Consider the following 23,106-nt stretch of genomic DNA (forward strand, 5'->3'; position numbering starts at 1 on the left):
CAGACTCCTGAGTCCCCCGAGTCCCCCTGGATCTGCTGTCACCCTCAGACCCCTGGATGTACCCCACCTCTGCCTCAGTCGAGGACGTGCCATAAGAGCTGGGCTGAGGCAGGCTCTTGGTGCTCAACCCCCGTCCATCCTACAGATCCCCCCATATGCCTCGCAGGGTCTGCTGACTCCGGGAACTGGGAACAGTGAGCCTGGCAGGAACAGAGCAGCATGCAATAAATGACACCACAAAATCACCATGGCTGGCATCCTCGCTTTAGGTCACCCAGGGCCACAGCCAGGCCTTGGCAGGGGCAGGGACCAGACTCAGGCCCCTCGTGGTGATGGGGAAGGGGAGGACGGGGTCTGTGGGGTCAGATTTGGGCCCTCCTCGTGCCCCCTCCAGCCAGTGCACTCTGAAGAGATGGGGTTCCCCAGGACAGGTAGGGGATTGGGGTGGGAGAGAGGCGTTGGGGAGGATGAGGCCAGAACCTGAGGGGGAGTGGCCACCCCAGGGAGGGGCCCTGATCCTTTGCGCCCTGCAAGACAAGAGTCTAAGCTGTGGGGTAAGGATGTGGATGAGAGAGGAGTACCCACGTTTGGAGCTCAGGGTTCATTTCCTGGGGCTGCCATCAGAAGAGCACCTGCTGTGCCACCATTCCAGGTGGGCGCTGGTCCCAGCTCATCTGCTCTGCTTCCCGTACAACTCCCTGCTGCTGGAGTCATGCTTGGGACCTGCATCGGGCTGCTGGCTTCAGCCAGCGGAGAAAGGGGATGGAAGAGATCTCAGCGGTCTCCTTGGTGGGTCATGAGGGCAATGGAATAATGGACCACGGTTGAGCCCAGCAGGTGGGGGTACACATGGCTGCCAGCTGCCTATACCCAGGTCCTCCAGCCCGACCTCCCCCATCCACCGCCAAATCCACCTGAAACCCATTAGGGCCTTCTGGATCTCGTTGCCAGGTAACGGTTGCCAGGGAGGAATTGCCTGGTCACCACTGTTGTTTCTGGGCAGAGGGCGCTCGTGACCTTGCCAGACAGGTGAGAGCAACAAGCCTGCCAGCCGCACCTGTGGGTCCTGGTGGGCCCAGAGCAGAAAGAAGGCAGGAGGCAGGTCCTAGATACAGCCTGGGAGGGCAGACTGGCCAGCTGGGGGGCCTGGACACAGCCTGAGAGGGCAGACTGGCCAGCTGGGGGGCCTGGACACAGCCTGAGAGGGCAGACTGGCCAGCTGGGGGGCCTGGACACAGCCTGGGAGGGCAGACTGGCCAGCTGGGGGGCCTGGACACAGCCTGAGAGGGCAGACTGACCAGCTGGGGGGCCTGGACACAGCCTGGGAGGGCAGACTGACCAGCTGGGGGGTGGACTGGCCAACTGGGAGCTATGTGTCCAGGGAGGGCTGGGTACTCCCCAGGACCATCCATTCCCCTCAGCACTGACAGCTCCCCTCCCCACTCCGACCCCAGTGTCCATACAAGTCCCTGGCCAGGAGGTACCCAACTCCCAACCCACGTTAGCACCTCAGCTGTGTGGTCTACTGCCAGGCTTTGTGTCTCTCCAGGTAAAGATCTCTCCAGGACCCTGTCTGGGTGACTCCTGCCTGAGTCAGCTAGCTCAGCTGCCTGTGCCCCATGTCTGGACCCAGCGCTGCAGCCTGCAGCACATACAGGCTGTCCCTCAGCTCAGAAGTGGAGTGGGGGAGACGGTGCCTCCTAGTTCCCAGGACACCTCCACCCTCCTCCCCGACAGCAGGGCGGACGGGGCCCCACACCCACCTCTACTCTCCTGAGCTGCCCCAGCCCTTGAACCCCGTGGGTGGTGGGGGGCTGCATAGCAGCCTTCTTAGGCTATGCCCCCTTCCCTGGAGTTGCCCAGGAGCCCCCCAGGCCACACCCTATCCCCGGGTCCTGGTGGGGCTGGAAGGGCCTTCCTTGCAGCTCTATAGGGCTCCAAGCCCTGGTGTCAACTGTTCACTCTCCAACTGTCCCGGTGCTCTGGTACAACAGCCCAGCCCCCAGGGCGCCATGCCCCCTGCAACAGTCCTGTCTCCCCTGTGTGTGGGTGTTTATGTGTGTGTGTGTCTACACTGTATGTGCTGGTGTCCATGTGTGTCCACACTGTGTGCAGGTGTCCATGTCTCTCCACGTGTGTCCATACTATGTGTGCACGTGTCCATGTCTGTCCACGCCCTTATCCATGTGTGTCCACGCTCTTGTCCATGTGTGTCCACACTGTGTGTGTCCATGCCTCTGTGTGTGCTTGTGACTGTGTATGTGCAACCATGTTGTTGCTCATACTTGGAACTCCTCCCTAAGAAACCAGCTCGGGGTGGCTCCTGGGCTCCTCGGGGTGGCTCCTGGGCTCCCAAGTCCCCAGCAGGATTCCCTGGCCAAGGTGCTGGGAGCCTGGTGGGTGGGAAGGGGCCGAGCTCCATGCTGGCCTGCGTGCCCATCCTCCCCGCTCTGTCCTCCCCACCCCAGCCCTGGACCCTGCTGAGGGCATCAGGAGCAGCCCGGCAGGTGGCCACAGGTTCCAGAAAATGCTGCCCTGGTGGCTATCCCAGGAAGGAACCTGGGGCACAGACACGAGGGCTGAGCTGAGGACCCAGGCCCAGGCAAACGCCCTTCCCCCAGTCCTGCTACCTGGGCAGCACCCAGCCCGTGGTGATGGCTCCCTCCTTGCAGCCGACACCCAGCGAGGCCAGATGGATGGGCCCAGCAAGGCGGGGCTTGCACCGCGGAGACCCACCGAGGACACCTTGGCCGCCACCAGTCAGCCGGGCGCTGGGGGTGGGCCTTCAGGGGAGGCCTCCACTCAGCCCCAAGGGTGCCGTCCTTCCTCGGGCAGGGGGCCCACCTTTCACCCAGCCCAGGGGCCCCACAGGAGGGGGGCGGCACCTTGCCAGTGGGGCACCTGCTCCGGCGCCCCCAAACCCCCTGTTTGCAGCCGCACCCGGTTCGTTCACCACTGGAGACCGTGCACTCGGGCCCAAGTCAGCGGTCAGAGAAGCAAGAGGCCTCGGCTGTCTCGATGCCGCCCCAGGGTCCCGGGTGAGCAGACAGCGAGGTGGGAAGGGAGAATGGCGCCCGCCCCCGCTCGGCAGCCCAGCAGTGACCTCTGGGCATGCTGATGTCACCATGGACATTGTGACCCCCCAGCCCTCGCGGGGGAGGCCCCGCCTGCATGTGCGCCCACCTCCACCCCAGGCTGCAGCCAGCTGCGGCGAGGCTGGGCCAGGACAGGCGGCGCCCCCACCCACTCGCCTGCCCCTCCGCAGGCTGGGCCCCGCCGAGACGCATGGGGAGCAGCCGAGAGGACCTCCCCGCACGGGGCCAGCAGGGCCAGAGCGCAGGTGGGGGGCCCTGGCGGGGCTGGAAGGGCCTTCCTTGCAGCTGCAAGGGCTCCGAGCCCGGCGAGGCGCGCACCCCTGACAGCCGCCCGCCCGCAGACCACCCGGACGCGGCCGCGGCTGCGCTCCCGGAGGAGCTCCCCGAGCCCAAGGACGAGAAGCAGCCGGTCGGCGCCGGGCAGGGTCCCCTCTTCTACATCGGGGGCTCCAACGGGGCCTCCATGTGAGTGGGCCAGGGAAAGGGGAGGGCCTAAGCGACCCCCGCCGCCCCGTCACCGCGTCCGCTTCCCGCAGAATCAGCTCCTACTGCAAGGGCAAGGGCTGGCAGCGCACGCTGGACGGCCGCTGCCCGGACTACAAGCTCAAGTGGTGCGAGGTCAAGAGCCGGGACAGCTACTGCAGCTTCCGGGAAGGTGGGCGGGACCTGTCGGGGCTGGGGGCGGGAGCGCGGGCTGGGGATCCTGGAATTGTGGGCATGGGCGAGGCTCGCCAGGAGCGCCTCGAAGGTAGGCCGGGCCGTGCCCGAGGAGGCGGTCCAGGGCGGTCCAGAGAGATCCAGGGCGGCCCAGGGCGGTGCACAGCGCTGGCCCAGGCCTCTCCGGCGGTCCAGGGCGCTGGCCCAGGCCTCTCTCCTGTGGTGCAGGGCAGCAGCTCCTGTTCCAGCTCCCCAACAACAAGCTGCTCACCACCAAGATCGGGTTGCTCAGCGCCCTGCGGGAGTACGCGCGGGTCTCCAGCAAGATCCACCAACCGGCACCCTGCCTGCAGGCCAAGTGAGCCCCGCAGCACAGACTGCCTCCTTGCCCGTGGAGTGATCCTCTGTCCACTCCCCTCGGCAGGTGCCCACCAGGCCCTGTCCATCCACTAACGGCCACAAGCACCATCCCCCCCCCACTCCCGTGCACTGTCCCAGGGAGGGTCCGCTCAGGCCACATCCCGTGTCCGGGCCCAGGTTTGCAAAAGAAGCAGCACCCGTGCTGGAGGAGCTGGCATAGAGCAGCCCGGACACCGCCGGCCCTGCTGGGAGGCCCTGTCCTGGCACTGGGGTGGTTGTGTCAGATCAGGGGTCAGGAGGTAGAGTGGGAAAGCACAGGGCCGGCCCAGGTGGCCAAGAGCTTCCTGACCGCCCACAGCCGGCGGCCCTGTCCTGGCACTGGGGTGGGGGGCACAGTAGGCCCCCTTGTCTGGTTGGCCTCCAGGACACCGGAGGGGCTGGCCGACCCCAGGGACCCAGGCCGTCCTGCCCACCAGGCTCTCCCCAGGGCCCTCAGGATGGAGGAGTTTTTCCCAGAGACCTACCGCCTGGACATGCGGGAGGAACGGGAGGCCTTCTGCACGCTGTTCCGTGGTGAGGAGCCACTGGGCAGCTGGGACCAATGGAGGCTGGGGGCAGAATGCCAGGGCTAGGGGGCCGGACGCTGGGCACCTGCCGTGGTGGTAGCAGGGCTGCGGGCGGCAGAGGCTGAGGGCTGCTCTCCACAGAGTCACAGCTGTGGATCTGCAAACCGACAGCCGCGAACCAGGGCCGAGGCATCTTCCTGCTCCGGAGCCAGGATGATGTGGCCTCCCTGCAGGCCAAGGCCCAGAGCAGCGGGGATGACCCCACGTTCCACAGGATGCCTTTCCGGGCGCCCCAGGCCCGGGTCGTTCAGAGGTGGGGGGTCACAGATGAAGGGTCAGAGGCCGGGGGAAGCTTGCCCCCTTGGTCCCTAACCCCCCACCCCTAGCCCCTGCTCAGAGCTGACCACTCTTCTCCGTGTATTCTGTGTGCTCAGGGAAGTCTGCTGGCACTTGCCCTGGTCAACTACGGGCCCTGGGCATGCTGCATCCTCCCCCCATCAGGCCCTGCTGCCTGGGAACCCCTTCCCCTCCAGAAGCCCCCAGGCTGCATGCCGCAGAGACACCTTGCCCACCGTGACCCTTGGTCTCCCAGGGTGGGAGACACGGGGAGGAGGCAAGGAAGCTGCCTTCCGGTCAGATAGGGGTGAGGGTCTTGGGCCGGTGTGGCCCCTGCAGCCCGCACTGCCCCCAGGTACATCCAGAACCCCCTGCTGCTAGACGGGAAGAAGTTTGACGTGCGCGCCTACCTGCTCATTGCCTGTGCTGTGCCCTACATGGTGTTCTTCGGCCACGGCTACGCCCGCCTCACCCTCAACCTCTATGACCCGGACTCGAGCGACCTCAGTGGTCACCTGACCAACCAGGTGAGCCTCCTCGGGAGATGTGGGGAGGGGTTTCCTGTCTGGGAACTCTGAGAAGCAACTCCAGAGAGCCAGGGAGATTGGATGGAGAGAGGATCACAGATCAGGGCGGCTGACCTGTCGGGGGGGGTGTCTGGGTGGGTGGCTGGCCTGTGTGTGTGGGTGTCTGGGTGGGCGGCTGGCCTGTAAGGGGTAACGGGGTCTCAGGCAAGCTGGTAGCGGGCTTGTGCTGGGCGGTGGGCTTCCCAGGCATGCAGCAGGCCAGTGGGCCAGGTAGGAGGGGGTCTGCAGGTCCTGCGCCCCTCCCAGTTCATGCAGAAAAAGAGCCCCCTGTACATGCTGCTCAAGGAAGACACAGTCTGGAGCATGGAGCACCTCAACCACTACATCAACAGCAAGTTCAGCAAGACCCCCGGCCTGCCGCGAGACTGGGTCCTCACCACCTTCACGGTGCGTCTGCACACGCAGGTGCCCGTGTGTGTGTGTGTGTGTGTGCGCGCGCGTATGGCCCAGCCTGGAGTATGTGTGTCACTGGGAGACCAATGTCCACTTCCCGTGCCTCGCTGATATGACCCCTCCCATGGGAAGGGCAGGATCGGAGAGGGAGATAACCTGCCAGTTAATGCCCCACGTGACCATTGGGGAAGGGGCTGGGCCAGGAGCAGGAAACCTCGGCTGGGCCATCCTCTGCTCTCGCACTGGCCCTCAGCAAAAACTGGGCAGGAAGGGCCCCACTTGGTGCGTCTGGTGAAGCTGCCAGTGACAACAGGGCCCAGCCACTCCTGGAATAGCTTGGTGTCGCGGGAGAAGCTGCCACATGCCGGGGCAGCACCCAGCGGAGGACAGCGGAGACACCCATGTGGGAGACTGAAGAGACTCCTTATTTCTGCCCAGCCAGCGGCAAATGGACGGAGGGTCTGTCCCCCCTTTTTCTCTCTCCATCTTTCTCTTTTCCTCTCTCCCTCCCTCTTCCTCTGCCAGCTCTGCCTTTCAAATACACAAGTCTTTGAGAGGAAGAGTTTTTAGTGAACCAGGGCTGAGGGTCTTGCCTCTCTGAAGGATGAAATGTGTGGGAGATGGGGGTCTGAGCAGAGCTGGTGACCACCTTCCTGCCTCACCACGTGTCTGCCTTCCCCTCCAGGAGCCCAAGTGTGTATCTGGTAGCTGTCCTATGGGGACAGGGGGACGGCCATTTGTTCTACTCCTTGAGAGGTAACAGTCCGCAAGTCTGCTGGCGGCTCTGGGATCTCAGAGTCATGATCTCAGATCCCCAGCCCCAGTGATTCCCAAACCCAAGGTGCCCTGCTGCCCCTAAGCACCACTAGCTGACAGGAAGCTCCCTGCAGGCACACCAAGCCTCTGTCCTCAGTTGGGGTGTGCTGGGCTTTCGGGGCATCCCAGGATCCTAGGCTGCCAACAAGCGCAGGATCATAACAGTGCTTTTATTCTCTCTGCACTCAGCCCCCGCCATTCTCTCCTCCATCACTCCTCTGACACAGCCTCTTACACCATGGCCCAGCCAGAGGCGGCCTGTCCCATCTCGTCGTCCACTGGTGGGTGCTACAACCTAGCTTCACCCTGCCTGCCCGCAATGCCAGCGCTCACCGGTGGGTGTAGCACGTGCTTCAGCCTGTGAACTGGCAGATGCTACAGTATAACCCAGACTGGCTGCGCCCTGTCCTGACAGCTGCAGCCCAGCTTTGCCCATCGCATTCTGCTCACAGCCCTGGCTTTCACACTCACCAGTGGGAGTGCAGCCTAGCAGGGACGTCCCAGAAATCGCCCTGTCAGTCCCATACACTGCATCTCCTGCATGCTGCTGAGTGCTCCACTCCAGCCTGGCATGACCCCCAGCAGTTTCAGCTCTTGCTGGCTGGTGTTGCCAAGCAGCCCAGCTAGGCATGGCCCACACCACGTCCTGCTCTTGTGCATACCAGTGGGGGTTGCAGTCCTACAGAGGCAAGCCCACAAGTCCCTTACAGAATCTGCCGCTAGGTTGAGTTTTCTCATGTTTTTGGTGAGTGCTGTGGCCCACTCCCTGCTCTGACACAAGTGGGTACTGTGACCTAGCTCATCCAGGCAAGCCCCCCAGCCCCAGCTTGTGCACATACCAGCGGGCAGCAGGTGATGCTACTTAGCCCAGCTCAGGTCTTCCACATTGACGGGCACCTTGGTCGGACCCAGGCATGCCCTCTAGTTTTCCTCCTCTAAGCCACTCCATCTCTGCCACCTTGCCTACCTGTGAGTGCAGTGGCCCGGTCCACAAAAGCCCCAGACATTGTGTCCAACTCGTGGTGGACAGTCATGTTCCTCCCCTGTCCAACATGTCCGCAGCTCGGGCCCGGCGGCGTGGCCTAGTGGCTAAGGTCCTCGCCTTGAATGCACCGGGATCCCATATGGTCGCTGGTTCTAATCCCGGCAGCTCCACTTCCTCTCTGTCTCTCCTCCTCTCTGTATATCTGACTTTGTAATAAAAATAAAATAAAACAACATGTCCGCAGCTGCTCCCACTCCAATATGTCCCCAGAGCCCCTTCCCCAGAACATCTGTACCCCCACCCTCAACTGGGGGCCAGGTGGCATGTCCTAGCCAGGTGTTCCTGCCTTTCCCACATAGCTTTAAGAAAGAAAAGAAAAAAACTAGAATAGCTAAGTGGCACACTGGTGCAGTTAGCACAGATTTGGCACTAACCAGGCCCAGGATGCCCACCAGCTATTGGCAGCTGTTCTCCCGGCAGTGTGATACTTGCCTAGGTACAAGGCAACCCAGGCGATTGCCACATCTGGGATTATTTTATTTTGAAAATTTGAGTATTACAAGGTGAGGGGGTTACAGACCCACATGAGCTTCCAACTACAGTGGAGAAGGTTTTCCCTCCTCTGTGGGTGTGGGGTCGGGAAAGGTATGCGCCTCCTTGCCAGGGACCAAGACAGTCATTTGATGTCACCTTGGAGACCCCGATGTGGGGAAGACTTCTCCAAGGGTTTTACCTGAGTGGGCTTGATGATTCTGACAGGTCGCGAGCTTCGTTGTGATAGAAGTGAGAATTCTTTTTCTTTTTAAGATTTATTTGTATTGGAAAGGCAGATACACAGAGAGGAGGAGAGACAGAGAGGAAGATCTTCTGTCCGATGATTCACTCCCCAAGCAGTCACAACAGCTGGAGCTGAGCCGATCCGAAGCCAGGAGCCCAGAGACTCTTCCGGGTCTCCCATGTGGGTGCAGGGTCCCAAGGCATCCTCAACTGCTTTCCCAGGCCACAAGCAGGGAGCTGGATGGGAAGCAGGGTTGCTGGGATTAGAACCAGCACCCATATGGGATCCCGGGGCGTTCAAGACGAGGACTTTAGCTGCTAGGCTACCACGCTGGACCCAGAAGTGAGAAATTCTAAAGCCTGCTGTGTGTTCTTGTGCGCCTCAGTGTGCCTCACGGTCAGTTGCTTGTTGTACAGCCTGGCCTGGAGTGTAGTTCCAACTGTCCTTCTTTCCATCCTTGGAAGAGGCACTCGAAGTCTTCTGTTGGCTCAGATGAGCTGGCTGTCTTGTCTGTGCATGGACAGTCCAGTCCTGCGCCACGTGCTGCAGGATCAGACCACGCGTCTGTGGTTTCCCTGAGGCCAGCGGTCAGGGAGCCTTGAAGAAACCTCATCTGCTCGGTCCTCAGATCTGGCTCTTGTGCCCAGACTGCCCCCTGCACCGGTCACCACACGTACCAAAGGGGGCAGCTGCCTGATCACTGTCACCCTTAGCCCTGACTTTCATGAGAACCGGTGGCTCTGCTCTGGGTCCAGCCCCAGGCCCAGTTCTTGTGTGTGCTGAGGGGCTGTGGAGGTCCAGTCTGGAACGCCTTCCCAAGGCCTTCCTGCCTCACTGTTCCTGCTGCTGTTGATGCTGGCACTGGGCTAGCCTGCCTTCCCCCAGGGTCCACATCCCATTCAGGTGCCAGCTGGAACCCTGGCTGCTCCACCACTGCTCCAGCTCCCTGCCAGTGACCCAGGAAGGTGGCAAAGGATGACCAGATTCTCGGGCCGTTGCACCTGTGTGTGGGACCTGGCGTGAGCTGCAGGCTGCTGGCTGTGGTTTGGGCCATGTCTGGATGTGAGCATTTCCTCTCTGTTACTCTGCCTATCCAACAGTCACACTTGTCCAGGGTGAGTTCTCAGCAAGGCAGATTTGACCGGCCCACATGGGCGTCAGATGTGGGCACCCTTCCTCTTCCCTGAGACCCCTCTCTGCCTGTGCTGTCACTGCTGGTGCCCCTCGGAACCGTGGACCTTTCCACTCCAGAACCCTCCATCCCCTACATTCTGTCCGGGGGACACCCTTCCCCTTGGTCTCTCCCGAGTCCGTCCGAGCAGGTGCATCCTGGCACCACAGACAGGAAGACAGACCCAGCCACCAGTGCTGCACCTCAGCGCTCCCGGAGCCGAGCAGCCAGGCCACTCGGGTGGTGCTCTGCGTGCCTGGAGGAGTGCCTGGCTGTGAGCTGAGCTGGTGTCCCTGGCCTGGATGGGGTGGAGTGCGGTGCTGACAGCAGGGTGTCCTCCCACTGCACCCACAGAAGCGAATGCAGCAGATCATGCTCCACTGCTTCCAGGCTGTCAAGTCCAAGCTGGAGTGCAAGCTGGGCTACTTCGACCTCATTGGCTGTGACTTCCTGGTGGATGAGAACTTCAAGGTGCTGTCCTCTGCGCCAGGCTCAAGCGGGCAAGTGTGTGCCCAGGTAGGCCTCTGGGAGCTGGGGTCCCTAGGGATGACCGCTGTGCCCTGCCCAGGTGTGGCTGCTGGAAATGAACGCCAACCCCGCACTACACACCAACTGCCAGGTCCTCAAGGAAGTGATCCCGGGCGTGGTGGCAGAGACCCTGGGTGAGCCGTGGTAGCCTCCCACCCGCCCACCCAGCCCGCCCACCCAGCCCGCACCCCTGGGCCCTGAGCTAGCCCTGTCCTCCTGCCCCCAGACCTGGCGCTCGAGACCTTCCACAAGAGCCTTCTTGGCCAGAAGATGCTGCCGCTGCGCTCCCAGCGCCGCTTCGTGTTACTGCATAACGGGGAAGCCGAGCCTCGGCCGCGCCCCAGGGGCGCTCGCCCCCCACCCCGCGCGCCGCTTGCCGCCCTCCGGGCTCTCGAAGGCACCCCGGGAGGGGAGTCCGGAAACCTGGGCGTGGCGGAGGCGGAGCACGAGGGCCGCAAGCGCGCTAGCCCGCGCGGCTCCTAGGGCGGGCGCCCCTGGAACCATAAAGGCTACTTTGCTACAAGTTGGGTCAGTCCGGGGCGTTTGGCAGGGCCCGTCCAGCACCGTCCCCACCACCATCATGGTCTGTGACCTCTGACCTTACCACACTCCCTACCCGCTTCCCGGGTCAGACTGCAGTCAGGTCAGTGGGGAGCCACGCAGGCGGTGATCCTGCGGCGCAGGAAGAAGAGGATCCCGTACCCTGTGGGTCTCCGCGCTGTCTCCACCCCAGCCGCTTGGACCTTACACTGCAGAGCCTCAGGCCCACCTGTGTGTCGGTTCCCTGGTGAGCCCGCCACCTCTCAGTGGCCCACCACCGGTGCAAGGCGCTGCCTGCGGCGCGGGGGTCCGCTCCGGTCAGGGCCATATGCGACTTGACCTTGGGATCCCGCTGCCTCCCCCACCCTCCCTGAGGCGTCCCCATGTCCAGGCTCTCAAGGGACTGGACCATGGCTGCCCTGGGCCCTGGGCAGGCGCAGTGAGCCGCGAGGGAGGGGCCTGCCCCTGCAGGGACAGTGGTTGCCACCCACCGAGGCGGCTCCTGCTCATTCACCCGCTCGGGGCAGGCACCCTCCCTGCCACCCCAACTCAACCGCACCTGGGTGCTCCCCAACCCCCGACCACGATGCAGCATACACAGGCCCGGCTCCCAGCTGGCCTCCTGTCTGGCACAGTGGTGGACACCCGGGTGCTGGCCACGCCAACTCCCACAGAGCAGAGTGCCACGGCTTGGGGATGCCCTGACACTTGCTGGGTTTGGTGGTGTGAGCTGTGGCTGTGTGTGCCACCATCTTTCCTGCTATCACTCACTAGATACAGTGAATAAATGTTCCTTTTTTAAAACAAAGGGGTCAGCCATAGGAGGAAGACTGGGGCAGTAAAAATTCTGGGCATTTGGGCAATAGAGTTTGGCCTCCACTTGCAACAGCCACAGCCCGTCGTCCCAGGCCTGGCTGCCACCTGCTGCTGCGCCTGGGCAGCAGGGCATTAGTGCATGTGGGCGCTGGTGCCACAGGGAGAGGCTGGGATGGAATCTGGCTCTTTTTTTTTTAAAGATTTATTTTTTTATTGCAAAGTCAGATATACAGAGAGGAGGAGAGACAGGAAGATCTTCCATCTGATGATTCACTCCCCAAGTGACTGCAACGGCCGGTGCTGAGCCGATCTGAAGCCAGGAGTCCAGAGACTCTTCCAGGTCTCCCACACGGGTGCAGGGTCCCAAGGCTTTGGGCCGACCTCCACTGCTCTCCCAGGCCACGAGTAAGGAGCTGGATGGGAAGTTGGGCCGCCGGGATTAGAACCGGCGCCCACATGAGATCCCAGTGTGTCCAAGACGAGGACCCTAGCCACTAGGCCACGGCGCCGGGCCCGACTCTGGCTCTTTGTCTGCACTCTGCCAGCCCTCCTCCACATACCAGTCAGGTCTGGGGTCAGCTCACTGGGTCGTATCCCCCCTTCCAGATGGAGGCCAGGGGCCTGAGGCAGGTGGGGCACATACAGTTCCTCATCAGCATACCCCTCACCTCCACACGCACACCCTCACCTCCACACGCACACCCTCACCCACACACACAACCCCTCACCTCCACACGCACACCCTCACACCCTCACACCCTCACCCACACGCACACCCTCACCTCCACACGCACACCCTCACCCACCCACACAACCCCTCACCTCCACACACACAACCCCTCACCTCCACACTCACACCCTCACCTCCACACACACAACCCCTCACCTCCACACGCACACCCTCACCTCCACACGCACACCCTCACCCACCCACACAACCCCTCACCTCCACACACACAACCCCTCACCTCCACACTCACACCCTCACCTCCACACACACAACCCCTCACCTCCACACGCACACCCTCACCTCCACACGCACACCCTCACCCACACACATCCCCTCACCTCCACACGCACACCCTCAACTCCACACACATCCCCTAACCTCCACACAGACACACTCTCAACTCCACACAGACACACCCTCAACTCCACACACAACCCCTCAACTCCACACACACCCTCACCCACACACACCCTCACCCACACACACCCTCACCCACCCTCACCTCCACACAGACACACCCTCACCTCCACACACACACCCTCATCTGTATACATCCTTCTAGTCGCATCTTGCTGTCACGCTTCAAGGAAGGAGCAAGGAGCGTTTCTGGCCCGAGTTCATCGGGGGGAGGGCCTCAGTGCTTGCAGGTCTCAAGGGAGGAGAACAAGAGGCGGTGTCAGACCCCCACACACTGCTGTCTCCATGGAGGTGATGGCCTAGCTGAGTGGCAGGCCCTCCAGGAGTAACCCCTCCTCTCTTCAGGGAGCCCAGCCAGGTCCCAATATGCGCACTAGCATTGGCCTACCTGGGGGCAGCAAGGGACCACCTGCCTCTCAAAGCTCTCGGGGAGGGGCAGAGGTGGTTGGGAGCCACTGCTGCCTGGGGACTTGCTTCTTTGAAGCCAGGTGGCCTGGGGCCCACGTTAGGGCTAGAACAAGTGAGGTGAACTCCAGTGGGTAGAGCGTTTCCTGTGGTTTCCTGGGGGAGGGGATTTCCATGGGAGCCTGCAGGGCCAGGCTGGCCTGCCTGTGTCACGCTCTGCACTTGGGCATGGACCGGCCCCTGCCTCTGAGCGCAGGGAGTGAGCCCTGTTTCAGCCCCTCCTCCACCCCAGCCCCCACCCCAGCTGAGTCAGCCCTGGATGCTGCCCTTGGCCTTCCTCCTTTCTGCAAACCCTTGAAGGGCTGGGCACAGACATAGTGAGGGCAGAGATGGGGCTGTGAGGACTCTGGCTGGCCCTGCCTCCAATCACGCCTCCCCCATCTCCACACCATGTGGCAGGCATTGCCTGAGGGGCCCCATCTGCCTAGAGCAACAGCTGTGCCCTCTGGGTCCCAGAGTTGCTGCTGGGCGGGGCCAGAGCCTTCTGCCAGGCGTGGGAGCGAGGCAGTACTGGGTGCACGCCTGTCTGCAGCCACACCCAGCACAGTTGTGCCAAGGTGTTCCCGGTAGCTCCCTCAGGTCCAAGGGGGAGCGGCCTATGGGGTGGGGACGGGCAGGAGACTGAGGCAGGGTCCAGGAGCCTGAATCTGTGGTCCTGGAGGAGTGCTGTGCCCAGGACTTAGCAACTGCCAGCCAGGGCCAGCTGGGGCCCCTGGGACAGCCTGGGTTGTGGTCCCGATGGACAAGGGGGCGCAGAGCCCTGCAGGGTCACTCAGCACTGAGGAGTGTTTATTGAGAACCTGCAGCCAGGCCCTGAGCTGGACACTACAACTCCTCGGGCACAGGCTCTGCTCTAGGGGAGGGGCTCGCCACCACACCCCAGCCCTCTGCCCAGCAGAGCCCCTCCACAGCCACTTCACTGTCCAACACCCAGTTTCACAGGCGCAGGGAGCAGGGCCAGACCTGAGGCGGGCAGCAGGACCCCTGCTCCCAGGGCCACTGGGGTTCTGCCCCTGTGTTCAGGCCAGCTCATGCCTGCAGGACCCCCCGGGCCTTCTCCTCTGCCAGCCGGTCTCCACGCTCCTCCTCCGGGAACTGCCAGCTGCAGGACTCCTCGGCTGCCAGTGGTGGTGGCTCCAGGGACAGCAGGGGCTCTGTGGGGAGCTGTGGTCAGCAGGTGCCCGGGGCCCCCCACCGCTTGCGCCCCCCTGGGACCACTGACCTGGGGGCCACCTGCGCCACCTGTTCAGCTGCCAGATGTGCAGGCCAAGCTGAGCAGCAGTCAGGAGCAGGATGCAGGCTGTCACGGCCAGCAGGACCGGCAGCAGCCAGCGGGAAGGCGCTCTGGGCACTGGGCCCGGGATGCAGGCTGCATTGTGGGTCTTGTTCCCTGGGAAGGCAGTCAGAAAACCCAGCAGGGAGCAGCTGGGATGGACAGGGTGGTCAGCCCCCGCCCCGCCCAGGGAGCTCGCCTCCAGGGCTACATGCCAGGACTTACTCTGCCCAGGGCCTGCAGTGGGCCCCGCTGCCCATGGAGAACGTGCCCTCAGCACACTCCACACACTGGAAGCCGAAGCTGAAGCTCCCTGGGACAGAGAGAGAGTTGGGCAGCTGGAGCAAGCCCCCCAAGGCTCCCCAGCTGGAGGTCCAGGGGAGCTGGCAACCACGTGCTGATGGTAACCCTGGCTGACCTCACACTGGCCTCTCAGAGCCCTGAGGCCCCAGGTGCTGGGTCAGGGTTGTCCCATCAGGAAAGAGGACTTGGGCTGCACCCCACCCCTCCCCACCGGCCTTTCCCCAGACCCAGGCAGGAGGCACAGGACTGGCCCAGGTCAGTCAGCTGTGCCCCCTCCGCCCACCCCCTCCCCGGCCAGTGTTGAGGGGTCTGTACCCCCTCCCAGGCTGAGAGGGGCTGACTGGAGCTGCAAGGTTAGGGGGTGCTTGACCCAAGTCCTACACACCCTCACTCCCTGCAATGTCCGGCGCCACCCCACCTCACCTCGAGGCTGAGCCTCCTGTCCCGGTGGGCACGCATGGTGTTTGCAGGTGCTGCACTGGGGGTCTCCGCAGTGGAACTCGGCTTGAACACACGTGCAGTTCCGCCCGGGACACGGCGCCTCCCCTGGGCAGCAAAGGGCACCCCGCGAGTCCCACCTGCCCTCCCGCCTCGCCCAGCCTCCGGGCACGGGTCCGGGACCCGTCCTGCTCCTCCTCCTCGCGGCCACGGAAACGGCCTGGGCGGGTCCCGCAGGCCCCCACCCACAGCTGCGCTCCCGGGACCCCACTGCGGGCCGCCCCGCACCCCTCCGGCCCGCCCCAACGCGCCTTACCCGGGGCGCAGGGGCCGCAGCAGCGCGCGGCGGTGCCCTCCCCGGCCAGGAAGCGCCCGGGGCCGCAGCTCGGCATCGCGCCGGGACGCTGACCCAGGCCCAGAGCGCAGAGCAGCGCGACCCCGCACAGGGCTGCCGTCGCGCCCATCGCGCCCCCGGCCCGCGAGCGCCCGCGCCGAGGATTTCAGGAGGCCCGCGCCCCGCCCCGGAAGCCCTGCGCTGAGGGCGCTCCCGCTCAGCTGGAGCTCTCGGGGTTCGGAGCCCGCTCAGAGGAGGCGCTGGCGGGGAGAGACCATGGCATGCATGATTGGATTTATTGGAGAGAGAGCTCTCCCGTGAAGACCCCTTCCCCGATGTCCGCACAGAGGGACTGCTGGCTGGGGTAGGAGTTGAGAGCAGAGCTGACTCCCTGGGCCACCTCGTGGGCGCGGAGTCCCAAGCCCTGGAGTCAGGATTTGAACCCCAGACCCGCCCTGGACTCAAGTCTGGAATCCCAACCAAACCCCTTGGACTGAAGAGCAGATCTGATTGTGGCTCCTGGGGTTCTAGGGTGCACACGGCCATGGTCTGGGGCAGGGGGCTCCCGGGGAGGGCAGTGTTTGGTGAGAGGAGGAAAACCCCCAAGGAGGTGAGGTGTTCTGGTAGGGGGAGGGTTCCCCCAGGAAAGACCAGGTGTCCTGGTAGGGGGAGTGAGTCCTAGGGGGCAGATGTCATGGCGGGGGGTGGGGGGGCCCAGGAGCCAGGCCCATAGCTCCCCAGGACAGTAACTCCTGTGAGCCACCTCAGCTGAGGCAGCAGTCCACCTATAAACAGAAACAAGGTTTTTTAAAGGAAGGACCAGAAGATGGAAAATCCTGGCTGGACTGGCTGAAGCCAGGAGGCAGGACGCAGGAGCCTGGAAGCAGGGACCAGGGACCAGGGGCCTGGAGCTCCGGGTCTCCCACATGGGTGCAAGAGCCCAGGGACTCAGATCATCCTTCATGGCTGCTCAGATACAGCAGGGAGCTGGATGGGAAGTGGTGCTGCCAGGACCCGAGCCAGCACCCATATGGGATGCTCCAGTCTTTCCGTTCCCAGGGGGATGCCAGGTGTAAGAAGTTTGTGAGCCCTAGGGCTCTGCAGGAGGAAAGCACATGTCCAGGGTAGGCTGTGGCTCCAGGGAGGGGCCCTGCTGGCCAGGGATTGGGGCTCTCTCTAGGGCCCCAAGATCACTCAGCTCCTGGGCCCCCGAAAGGACCAGTGAACACCAGGACAGGAGCTGGGGGCCTTCTGTGGCTTAGCCAGGAACCAGGGATGCAGCTCTGCTTCCGTCCAGCTCCCTGCTCACAGCTCTGGGAAGCAGCAGGGGAAGGCCCCAGAGCCCACCAGGGCAGACCTGGGGTGGGGGTTCCTGGCTCCTGCTTGGCCCCGCCCCGATTGGTACAGCCATCTGGGGAGTGAGGCTCATACTCTCTCTCTCTCTCTCCAACTCTGACTTCAAACAAACCAATTTTTTACGAAGATTTGTTTATCTTTATTGCAAAGTCAGATATACAGAGAGTAGGAGAGACGGACAGGAAGACCCCCTGCCAAATGATTCACTCCCCAAGTGACCGCAATGGCCAGTGCTGAGCCGATCTGAAGCCAAGAGCCAGGAACTTCCTCCAGGTCTCCCACACAGGTGCAGGGTCCCAAGACTTTGGGCCATTCTCAACCACTCCCCAGGCCACAAGCAAGGAGCTGGATAAGAAGCGGGACCGCCAGGACCGGAACCAGCACCCACATAGGATCCTGGTGTGCTCAAGACAAGGACCTTAGCCACTAGGCTACTGTGCTGGACTTTCTTTCTTTCGTTCGTTCGTTCTTTCAGAAACAGAACCACAGCTGTAGGCCCCTGCCTAGGCTGCCTTGTTCCTAGGCAAGCAGCCGTAGTTGCTGGCCACCCTGGGCCTGGCTGTACCGACTCTGGTAACTTCACTGACATGCCAGCATAGCTACCTACTTAATGTTAAATCTGTGGGAGGCAGTGGGTAATGGGTCAGGGGATGGCCACCCTGCTGCAGTTGGGGGACACATGGCCTGGGACTGGGGTCTGGGAAGAACTGTGATGGGGCCCACTGAGGGCTTGTCTGACCTGTAGGAAATGATAGCAGAGAGGGAAGCCGCTGGCCTGCCCGCTGGACAGATGCAGGGGTGCTGCCGGCTGGACTTCTGGACAACTCAGACCAGGGGGCAGGGACAGGGGACAGAGTAGGGGGCAGGGACAGTGACAGGGGACGGGACAAGGGGCAGGGGCAGTGGGGACAACTCCAACCCCTTCAGTGCCTGGGACAAGCTCCGCTCCTGCTCAGCTCCCAAGCAGTGTAAGGGTTAGGGTGCTGGCCGTTCACCGCAGCCCGCTGCAGGGCAGGCTCACGTGCTGCTGTGGTGCTGGGAATGGACCAGAGGGCGCTCTCTCCCTCTCTCCCTCTTTCTCTCACGCTTTGCCTTCCCCTCCGCATGTAATAAGCACATAGCGGGGAGGCAGCACCGGAGCCCAGTTGCTCTGCTTTCCACCCAGCTCCTGCAGAGATGCCCTGACACCCACGTGGGAGACCCACGTGGAGCTCCCAGCTCCTGGCTGTGGGCTGCTTGGTAAATGAATCAGCCCGGCGATGGAAGATCTTTATACGTCTCCCTCTCTCTTTCTCTCTCTCGGGGCGGAGGCATGGTGTAATAGTAAGCAAGGCCTCTGCCTGCAAACCAGCATCCCACATGGGCACCGGTTCAAGCCCTGGCTGCTCCACTTCTGATCCAGTTCCCCGTCAATGTGTCTGGGAAAGCAGCAGAGGCCAGCCTAAGTCCTTGGGACCCTGCACCCACGAGGGAGACCCTGGCTCCTGGCGTCAGATTGGTTCAGCTCTGGCCATTGTGGTCACTGGGAAGTGAGCCAGTGGATGGAAGTTCTCTCTTTCTCTCCCTGTAAAACCTTTCAAATAAATATTAAAAATGAAGATTATTTGGTTAGATTAATTTTAATATCAGCACTGCCAATGGCCTTTATTTTTGTTTTATATTTTTGCACAGAAAAATTTCACATAAAGCTTAAGTATTTTTACCTTTTACTCTCAGTAACTTGTTGTAAATTTTGCTCATTTTTTTCAAAAGTTTATTTATTTACTTGAGAGAGTTACAGAAAGAGGGAGACACAGCGAGAGAGAGAGCTTCCATCCGCTGCCTCACTCCCCAAGCGGCTGCAATGGCTGGAGCTGAGCTGATCTGACACTGGCAGCCAGGAGCTTCTTCCAGGTCCCCCATGCAGGTGCAGGGTGGCTTCGGACCATCCTCTACTGTTTTCCCAGGTTGCAGGGAGCTGGATGGGAAGTGCGGCCACCAGGACATGCATTGGTGCCCTCCTGGGATGCCAGCATTGCAGCTGGAAGCTTCATGGCTGCACCAGGCCCCAGCCAATGCTCACGGCTTGCTTGTAGGTGTTCATCTCTCGTATTTGGTTGTTCCGCTGAGTCAGGCAGGTGTGGGGGCGGCCCACAGGATGGGCGCAGTGGAAACCCCAGGCGCAGGCCGGACGCAGGGCAGACGTCAGCGACTGGCCGTGCCCACGTCCTCTTCCTGCCCCCGGAAGCTCCTCACTGGGTGCTGAGTGGTTTCCGTGACCAAGGAGGTCTGTTCTCCATGGTTCTCAAAGCCTCTGCTCACGCCACAAGTGCCCAGCCCCGGGCAACCAATGCCAGGGGGGTACACAGCTGGACCCCGTTACGGGCAGAGGATAACAGTGGGCAGGGAGGCCTGGTGTGGGCAGCAGGTTACGGGCAGAGGACAACAGTGGGCAGGGAGGCCTGGTGTGGGCAGGAGGTTACGGGCAGAGGACAACAGTGGGCAGGGAGGCCTGGTGTGGGCAGCAGGTCCAGAGGGAAGGTATCTTCCTGCGGCCTTCGGCCTTGCAGCCCAGCTGCCCAGCTCAGCCTTTGGGGAACCTGGGAGGAGCCGAGGGGTCAGAGGCCCAAGGAGAGAGCAAGCCTGGCTGTTCCACAGTCAGGGGAGGACACCGTGCCATCACAGGGCAGAGGATCAGGGACCTGTGCCTGGCTCGGTCAGCAGCCTTCTGCCCACCTCTCCCACATGCTCCTACCACCGGGCAGCAGAGGCCTGGCACCCTGAATGGAAGCCAAGGGTGGCAGCCAGTGGGGTAGGGGCCACCATCCACTCCCCTCCACCATGGAGTCGGGCTCCTTCCCCATGGGGCTGCACGTTCAGAGCCACAATGGCTGGTGCATTTATTGAGGTAGCACCAGGCGGGGTCCGCAGGACGCACACACATGGGGGGCAGGGGCTGAGGTCCACCTGTAGCCCCCCTCCCTGAGGCGCTGTTCAGATCTTGGCCATTGCAGAATGTGCGTGTGCCTGCTCCTCCTGGACAGGGGTCCGGAAGCTGCTTCCCCCTGGGGATGAGGCAGGAGCCAGAGGTCGGGCGGGGGCTCAGACTCCCCGGCCAGGGGTGGTCTGGGCTGGCTCCACCATGGGCACTCACCAGGGGGCTTGGGGTTCCTCCAGGTCCTTCCGGGCAGGTATACAGCCAGCAGGGCAGCCAGTGGGGCCAGCAGGCCCAGGCCCAGGCCTAGGCTCAAGACAATGGCCAGCTCGGAGCCTGTGGGGAAGGACTTGGTGGGCAGGCCATGGGGACCCCAGGAAGGCCCCAGGACAGCCCTGCCTAAGGCCGCAAGTCCCTTACCCCTGGAGGGTTCCAAGGCGGTGGGCAGAGGGCCCTGTGTGGTCCTGGGCCAGGCCGTGGTGGGCTGGGCAGCGGGGCTGTGGGTCTCCCGGGGTCGTGTTGATGAGGAGTCCCGGTCCTCGCAGACAGCGTCCGAACTGCTGCTGGCTGGCTGCAGCGTTCGCTTGCCAGCCACAGAACAGCTGAGGGGACAGCAGGGTGAGCCAGGCTGCCACCCCCAGGAGCACCCTGGACTGCAGCCCAAGGCAGCCGCTCGGAGAGAGGGCCACCTGAGCGCCCGCCCAGTGCTCCGGGCACTCACTCGGTCCAGGGCCTGCATTTCTGGTTGTTGCCTTCAGAGAAGTGGCCCTCGGGGCAGGGTTCGCAATCTGAAGCACAGAACAGGAGGTGAGGGGACAGCGGCTGGTGGGGACAGGGAAGAGGGTGGCCATGCCTGCCCGACCCCAGCCCCACAGCACTCACCCACACCGGGCTTGTAGCCAGCCTGGGGCTGTGTCCCAGGCCGGCAGCGGCAGATCGTGTCCTGCGTGGGTGAACACTCCTGCCACAGCTCGCTCCCACTCTCTGGGGGCCGGGAGAGGGACAGTCAGGATTCCCACCGCTCCCACTCGCCTCCCGCTTTCCCACAGCCCTAACCTGGTGCCAGCCCCTCCTGGCTGTGGTCGTTACCCTGCAGCAGTGGAGGTCGAGGCAAGCAACTCCGGACCCGACTGGGGCCCTTCAGAGGACCCCACGTGACCCTGAGCAGGTGTCGGGGACCCCACCACAGTCTGTGGTTTGGGGGGGAGGAGGAGGGACGCTGGTCCCCCTGCGGTCACACGGGGTGGGGGAGGGGTGCAGGTCTCACCACGGTTGCACTGCGTGCAGGGCTTACAGGCCTCATAGTTCACCAAGTCATTGTAGAAGCCAGGCGCACATGGGCGGCACTCCGTGTCCCTGGCATGGTCGCAGCGGCTGGCCATCTCGCTGCCTGCAGGAGGCCCCAGTGTCAGCTCGTGCCCCCCGCACGTGGCCCGCACCCACCGTACGGCCTGGTCCCCCCATCCACACGCAGCCCTGGCAACCCGTCCCTGTCCTCTACCACGTACCCCCCACCCCCTACCCTGATGGACCTGGCTGGCACTCTCGGCAGCACCTATGGTCGCCAGGGTAGGTGTCCCCGACGCAGGAAGGCCTGGCCTGGGTGCTGAGTCCCAGCCCCAGGAGCAGGAGTGCCAGGCAGGGCACCCCAGGCCCTGCCCCAGTACACATCCCAGTTGCTGCTGCAGGGCAGGAGTTGGGGCTGCCTCGCAGGATGTGGCTATAAGAGCTGGGGGAGTGGCGGGGAGAGGGGATGAGCGGGAGGCAGGTGCACACGTGTGTGGCCGGTGCGTAGGAGAGCCCTGCCCCTCCCGTTAGAGCCCCAGGGATAGGGTTAGGCGGCAGGGTCTAGCCGTGGCCACCACCCTGGGTCTTGGGCAGGGACAGAGAAGATGAGGCAGGCTCCGGGTCGTCTTTGGGCCAGGGTCCATGCGATGGGTGTCACAGGTATGCACACACATGCCACCCAGCAGGCGTCACACATGTGCACACACATGCCTACAGCACACAGGCCACCCAGCAGGCGTCACACGTGTGCACACACATGCCTACAGCACACAGGCCACCCAGCAGGTGTTACACGTGTGCACGCACATGCCTACAGCACACAGGCCACCCAGCAGGTATTACACCTATGCCTACAGCACACAGGCCACCCAGCAGGCGTCACACGTGTGCACACACATGCCTACAGCACACAGGCCACCCAGCAGGCGTCACACGTGTGCACGCACATGCCTACAGCACACAGGCCACCCAGCAGGCGTCACACGTGTGCACGCACATGCCTACAGCACACAGGCCACCCAGCAGGCGTCACACGTGTGCACGCACATGCCTACAGCACACAGGCCACCCAGCAGGCGTCACACGTGTGCACACACATGCCTACAGCACACAGGCCACCCAGCAGGTATTACACCTATGCCTACAGCACACAGGCCACCCAGCAGGTGTTACACCTATGCCTACAGCACACAGGCCACCCAGCAGGTGTTACACCTATGCCTACAGCACACAGGCCACCCAGCAGGTATTACACCTATGCCTACAGCACACAGGCCACCCAGCAGGCGTCACACGTGTGCACACACATGCCTACAGCACACAGGCCACCCAGCAGGCGTCACACGTGTGCACACACATGCCTACAGCACACAGGCCACCCAGCAGGTGTTACACCTATGCCTACAGCTACTACAGATTCACACGTTGCACACAGCTTTTTGCTGAGGAGGGGCCTGGGGTTTGGCAGGGACAGTGGCCACTGCAGGATTATTCAGAGTTCAGGCACAGTGCTGGGGAGGTAGGAAGGGGCTGTGCCCTAGGCAGCAACCTACCAGTGACACCAGCATCCCGTGTGGGCACCAATATGAATCCTGGCTGCTCCACTTCCCACCTAGCTCCCTGCTAATGACCTGGGAAAGCAGCAGAGAACGGCAAAAGTGCTTGGGCCCCTGCACCTGTTTGGTAGACTTGAGGAAGCTCCCGGCTTCTGGCTTCAGCTTGGCCCAACCCCAGCGTTGCGGCCATTTGGGGAGTGACCTAGCAGGTGGAAGGCCTCTTTGCTCTATCACTCTAGCTTTCTGATCAATAGGTCACTAAACAGACGGATAGGCAGGCGACTGATACATACGCAGACTTTGGAGAGGTCCAGCAGTGCGGTGCCCTGCACCCGACAGGATGGCAGGGGAGGGTGGAAAGCCCCTTGCTCCTCCCTGCTCAGGCGGGGGAATTCCCAGCAGCCG

The 23,106-nt window shown here is 62.9% G+C and overlaps 3 protein-coding genes across 6 annotated transcripts; 1 reads left to right on the top strand and 2 right to left on the bottom strand.

The window, feature by feature from the left end:
- Positions 1–2,906: 2,906 nt before the first annotated feature.
- On the top strand, positions 2,907–10,795 carry TTLL10 (tubulin tyrosine ligase like 10). Its single transcript, XM_058660753.1, has 12 exons — positions 2,907–3,038; positions 3,266–3,340; positions 3,437–3,560; positions 3,632–3,750; positions 3,981–4,110; positions 4,600–4,685; positions 4,820–4,991; positions 5,370–5,541; positions 5,848–5,988; positions 10,099–10,215; positions 10,313–10,406; positions 10,499–10,795. The coding sequence occupies exons 2-12, from the start codon at positions 3,286–3,288 to the stop codon at positions 10,753–10,755; spliced, it is 1,467 nt and encodes a 488-aa protein (XP_058516736.1). The 5' UTR covers positions 2,907–3,038; positions 3,266–3,285; the 3' UTR covers positions 10,756–10,795.
- Positions 10,796–14,005: 3,210 nt separating this feature from the next.
- Positions 14,006–15,757, bottom strand: TNFRSF18 (TNF receptor superfamily member 18). Of its 4 annotated transcripts, none has more exons than XM_058660758.1 (5): positions 15,571–15,757; positions 15,240–15,362; positions 14,739–14,826; positions 14,483–14,630; positions 14,006–14,394 (listed from the first exon to the last, which is right to left on the bottom strand). In XM_058660758.1, exons 1-5 carry the CDS (start codon positions 15,716–15,718, stop codon positions 14,260–14,262), a joined length of 642 nt encoding a protein of 213 aa, XP_058516741.1. In that variant the 5' UTR covers positions 15,719–15,757; the 3' UTR covers positions 14,006–14,259. The 4 variants fall into 4 exon arrangements, with proteins under 4 accessions (XP_058516741.1, XP_058516738.1, XP_058516739.1 ...); XM_058660755.1 differs by having other exon boundaries at positions 14,483–14,665; positions 15,571–15,748; XM_058660756.1 differs by having other exon boundaries at positions 14,463–14,630; positions 15,571–15,747.
- Positions 15,758–19,830: 4,073 nt separating this feature from the next.
- Positions 19,831–21,564, bottom strand: TNFRSF4 (TNF receptor superfamily member 4). The gene is made up of 7 exons (XM_004599515.2): positions 21,391–21,564; positions 21,126–21,248; positions 20,741–20,842; positions 20,580–20,646; positions 20,279–20,460; positions 20,078–20,194; positions 19,831–19,988 (listed from the first exon to the last, which is right to left on the bottom strand). Exons 1-7 carry the CDS (start codon positions 21,527–21,529, stop codon positions 19,918–19,920), a joined length of 801 nt encoding a protein of 266 aa, XP_004599572.1. The 5' UTR covers positions 21,530–21,564; the 3' UTR covers positions 19,831–19,917.
- Positions 21,565–23,106: the final 1,542 nt, after the last annotated feature.

This window comes from Ochotona princeps, chromosome 2 (assembly GCF_030435755.1).
Source record: "Ochotona princeps isolate mOchPri1 chromosome 2, mOchPri1.hap1, whole genome shotgun sequence".
NCBI lineage: Eukaryota > Metazoa > Chordata > Mammalia > Lagomorpha > Ochotonidae > Ochotona > Ochotona princeps.